At 38.4% G+C, this 4,869-nt stretch overlaps 1 protein-coding gene across 1 annotated transcript; it reads right to left on the bottom strand.

Annotated features, from left to right (window-relative positions):
- Positions 1 to 1,636: 1,636 nt before the first annotated feature.
- On the bottom strand, positions 1,637 to 4,282 carry LOC100440099 (cTAGE family member 9). The gene is given in 2 exon segments (XM_024249804.3): positions 1,637 to 1,895; positions 1,897 to 4,282. Coding segments are annotated over 2 exon segments (2,412 nt in total). The 5' UTR covers positions 4,212 to 4,282; the 3' UTR covers positions 1,637 to 1,798.
- Positions 4,283 to 4,869: the final 587 nt, after the last annotated feature.

Here is a 4,869-nt window from a genome sequence, read left to right as displayed (position 1 = left end):
GTTATACACATCTTTATATATATATATATATATATGTATATATGTGTGTATGTGTGTATACCCACACACACACACACACACACACACACACTCTCTCTCTCTCTCTCACTCCTGGTTTTGGTATCACTGTAATAATAGCTTCAAAAAATAAATTGTGAAATGCTCTCTCTTTTACTGTTTTCTGGAAAAGATTGTGTAGAATTGGTGTTAACTTTTTAAAAACATGTTAGAATTCTTCAGTGAAACCATCTAAACATAAATATTTCTTTTTTGGTAGTTTTAAAATTATGAATTCTATTTTCTTAATGGTTATAGAGTTATTCAAATGATCTATTCATGCCTGTTGAGTTGAGTTAGTTTGTGTTGCAGGAGGAACACTGCATTTTGTCCATTTTGTCTAAGTTGTCTAATTTATGTGTGTGGAGTTGTTTGTAATATTCCTTGATTGTCCTTTGTTATGTGGGGTGTCTGTAGTGATATCGCCTGTTTCATTATGATATTTAAAATTTGTGATTTTTCCTTTTAATTTCTGCTTGAGTTTGCTAAATTGTATTAATCTTTTAACAGAGCTATCTCTTTGTTTCATTGATTTAACTATTTTTTTTCTCTTTTAAATGTAAGTGTTTTCTGTTCTTATCTTCATTAATCCCCACCCTCTACTTGCTTTGAGTTTATTCTGCTCTTCTTTTTCTAGGTTCCTGAGGTAGGAATCTATTGCTCACTCGAGACTTTTCCTCTTTACTAATGCATGCATTTATTGCTATAAGTTTCCTTCTCAGTAATTTGATATATCACAATTTCATGTTTATCCAGTTCAATGTATTTTTAAATTTTTTCCTTGAGACTTCTTTGACTGATAGATTATTTAGAAGTGTGTTTTGAAATTTCTAAGTGTTTGGGAATTTTCATATCTCTCTTATGCTGATTTCCAATTGGATTCCCTACAATGGTTTCTGGTTTTCACCTGCTCTGGATGATTACTATCTCTTTTAAATTTGTTCTGGTGAGTTTTAGGGCCTAGGATAGCTCTATCTCACCATGTGTTTCATCAGCACTCAAAAAATATGTGTATTCTGCTGTTGTTGTGTGGAATATTCTGTAAATGCCAAATAGATTCTTTTGGTTAATGGCATTTTGAGTTGTTTCATATTCTTATTGATTTTCTTTTTTTTCCTCTTTTTAAAAATATGAAATGCTTCACAAAATTTTGTGTAATCTATATGCAAGAACTGTTTTAATCTTGTCTGCCTCATTCTGATTTTAGAAAGTGCTGCCAAAGCCAACACTCCTTGCTGATTTTCTGTCTAGTTCCATCAGTTATTGAAAAAGGCATGAGGAAATTTCTAACTATAATTGTGGATTCATCTATATCTCCTTTCAGTTCTGGCAGTTTTTTTAAAAAATCAACTAAAGTTTATTTAATTAAGCATGAAGTTACTTTCACATTTATCTACAACCACAGTGAATACAGTTCTTGGCATGAAGACACCACAACCTTTAGAATTTAAAGCCTCCCCACCTGCAAGATTACATATATAAAACTCCCACTATTGTTTCTCTAAGAGTGGATTAGTTCACCAAATTAAAAGTTATATGATCTAGAATATAATAAAATAGAAATGATTTACTCATAAGATTCATATTTAAAACATCTTTATTTACAAAATACTATCCTGAGAACTATAATTCACTTAAACTTCAATTTGAGAAAGGTGTAATCATTTAAGTAACAGCAGTTACTTAAACTGAAAATGAGATCAGTCAAAATTACTTTTGAAGAAAGCAAAAATATTGTCAGTCAGGTTTCTTGCTGTGGTTCTGGATGTTCAGTAGCAGGCTCCTTTGAAGGCGGAATCAACCCTGAAGGGAACACGCTTCTACCTTCAGAATGTGGGGTTGGGGTAAAATCCAGGTGTCGGACGAAGGTAAGGAGGTAAACCCCTCGGTGGATAGATGTTTCTCATTGCAAATGGAGCATGTGGTGGACCTGGAAAATCCCTTGGTGGAAAATAACCTCGAAAAGCTCCAAACATGGTTCCTGGAGGAGGTGGGGGGAAAGGAGGTCCTCTTCTCATGAACGGGCCCCTTGTATCCACTGGAAACAATGGACCGCTGATCGGAGCAAGAGGTGGAGGAATAAAGCTGGGGCCAGTTGCTTCATTGTCAGCAGGGAGAGATGAATCAGGCACATTTAAATTACTAAGATCATCTTTGGCATCATTTCTACTGGATTCCATTTCTGAAGGCATTGACCCATCCGTTTTATCCAAAGCAGTCATTTTAAAACTTCTGGGTTCTTCTGGTCCAGACAGTCTATCAGAATTAGAATAAAATCTGTCTTCCCTTTGTGGAGGAAGAGCTGAATCAGGATATGATTGCCCTGGTGGAGGAAACATCATCCTACAGTCCTGTTCCACCGGAGATGACAGGGACCCAGTGTCAGAAGGAGCCCTGTGAGGATCCATTAACCTGTCACAGCTTGGTTCTCCTCTTTCATTGGTAATCTGATGGTCCAGGGGATTCCCTTGGCTGCTTGGACCTCTTCCTCCTCCCCCTGGAAGCACAGGTGAGAGTCTGAGTGGATCCTCCAGCAAAGTTTGAGGAGAGGGAAAAGCTCTCGATTCAGATGAAGGCCGACCCAATGGTGAGGGACTACATGGGGAATGCTCTCTGCCAAATGCTGTATTTGAAACATCGAGTGCATTAGGATCTTTTTCTAAAAGTTCAAATTTCAACTCTGTTTCAGTTAATTTTTGTTTGTTGTGAGCATTTTCTTTCCTTAAATCATTGAGGTTTCTTTCAGCAGTCCGAGCTGCCAACCAATTATCATGTGCTCTTTTCTCGTAGGAAATAACCTGCTTCTGATAAAAATGAACAGTTCTCTCCAACTCTTCTTCAAGATCTTTGGCTAGCTTTCTATAGGTCTCCAGCTCTTCGGTGGCATGGCTGATCTTTTCTTCCACTTTAGAAAGCTTCTTTTCTTCCTCTATTCGGTAATTTTCCTCTACTGTTAAGTTCCTGTGGATTGTCATTTCATTTTCTTGATATAATTCAGTCATTATTTTAAGTTTCTCTTGAAGCTTCTGATTCTCACTTTCAAAATATATGTTTTCTGATTGCAAAGATGCTTGTTGAGTCCGAAGATTTTTAATATGCTCTGTAAGTTCTTCGTTTGTTTTGTCCACTTCAGATAACTGAATAATAACGTGGTTTCTTTTTCCTTCTAAGGTTTTTAAAGAAACATTTAACTTAGCAGCATGAGTCAGTTTCTTCAAAGCTCCTTTTGGAGGATCATCTAAGTAAGCACCATTTTCCGATTGACTGTTCACTTCTAATTCCAAGTTATCATCATCCGTTGTGTCTTCTTCAAGCACAGCAGCCTGATCTTTCATCTTTAGCAAGTGTCCAGTCAGAGTCTTGATGTGATTTTCTTTATCATTCAGAACTTGTTCTGCGTGTACTTTGGAGTCTTCAAATGTTATTTTCTGTTTATTAAGTTCACTCACTTGTTCTTTCCATACTTCAGCTTCTTGCAAAAGCTGTTTCTGGCTTTCCTGAAGTTGAGAATTTTCATTCAAAGCATCTTTTATTGCTATCGCCCGTCGTTCTTCGCTCATTTTAAACATCTCGCAGATGATTTTGGCTTCAGCTATTTGTGATTTGAGGGATTTTGACTCATCTTCTAGAGACTGTATCCTTTTTGAAATATCTGCCATCAATTCATCTTGTTGAGAATGTTTCGATTTCTCTTCTTTTAAGTCTTTTTCTAGACAGAGGATTTCATCCTCAAGTTCAGAATTGGACCTGTTCAGCTTTTCACAGGTTGCCTCCAAACTTCGTGCTTCTGCTGCCGCCTTCTCAAAGCTGGCATCCTCTAAAGATGACTCTACTTCATAGCCTTCATACTCTTTTTGAATAAGGCTAAACTTTTCAAGTAGTTTACATTTTTCTTCAATTAGTCCAGAAAGCGTTGCACCAAGTTTTTGCTCTCTTCCCACATAAAGCCGACTTCTAACCGATCTAAAACTTCTCCACAGAAAAAGGAGAACAACAAAAAATCCAATAACAGCTGCACATACCACCAATTCCGATGGGAAACCATAAGGATTCGAATCTGGTCTCATACTCTCAGGTAGTGCTGCCACAACTCTGCGTAGCTCCTCTAGGACCAGCCCCAAGTAGGGCTGAGGGGTAGCACCGGGCTCCTCCATAGCGCCGAGGCTGCTCTGGCGGTCACCGCAGTAACACTGGCCACAACAAGCGGTGGAGAACACGCAGCCTTGGGTCTGGAACCCGAATCTGCACGCGGCAACCAACCGGAGCGGACCACTGCGGAGCCGGCTGCGGGGGGGAGCTGCGGAACGCGGGCACCCACAGGCCTCACAGGCCCATGCTGCGCCCCACCACCTCCCCCGGCCCCCTTGTTACACTTTACATCCTGAGGCAGCGCTGGTCTGAGCCCGACCCGCCTCAGTTCTGGCAGTTTTCACATCACGTATTTTGAAGCTCTATTTTTTGGTGAATACACTTTTAAAATTGCTGTCTTCTTCATGGATTAAACCTTTGATCATTTTATAATCTCTCTGTTTCTGGTAATTTTCTTTGCTTTATCTGATATACATACAGGCACTCTTGCTTTCCTTTCATTAATGTTTGTGTAATATATCTTTTTTCATCCTTTTAATTTGGCCTGCCCTGTATTGGTAAAATTCAAGCGAGTTTCTTGTACACAGCATACAAGAAACATATAAGAAAGGGTCATACTTTTAAATACACTCTTCTATTATCTGTCTCTTGGTAGACCATTCATAATTAAATGAATTATTGATACTTTAATGCATAAGCCTGACATTTTTTGTTTTCTCTCTC

The sequence above is a fragment of the Pongo abelii genome, chromosome 6 (genome assembly GCF_028885655.2).
Source record: "Pongo abelii isolate AG06213 chromosome 6, NHGRI_mPonAbe1-v2.0_pri, whole genome shotgun sequence".
In the NCBI taxonomy this organism is placed as follows: Eukaryota; Metazoa; Chordata; class Mammalia; order Primates; family Hominidae; genus Pongo; species Pongo abelii.
This window is presented reverse-complemented; position numbering and strand designations above follow the sequence as displayed.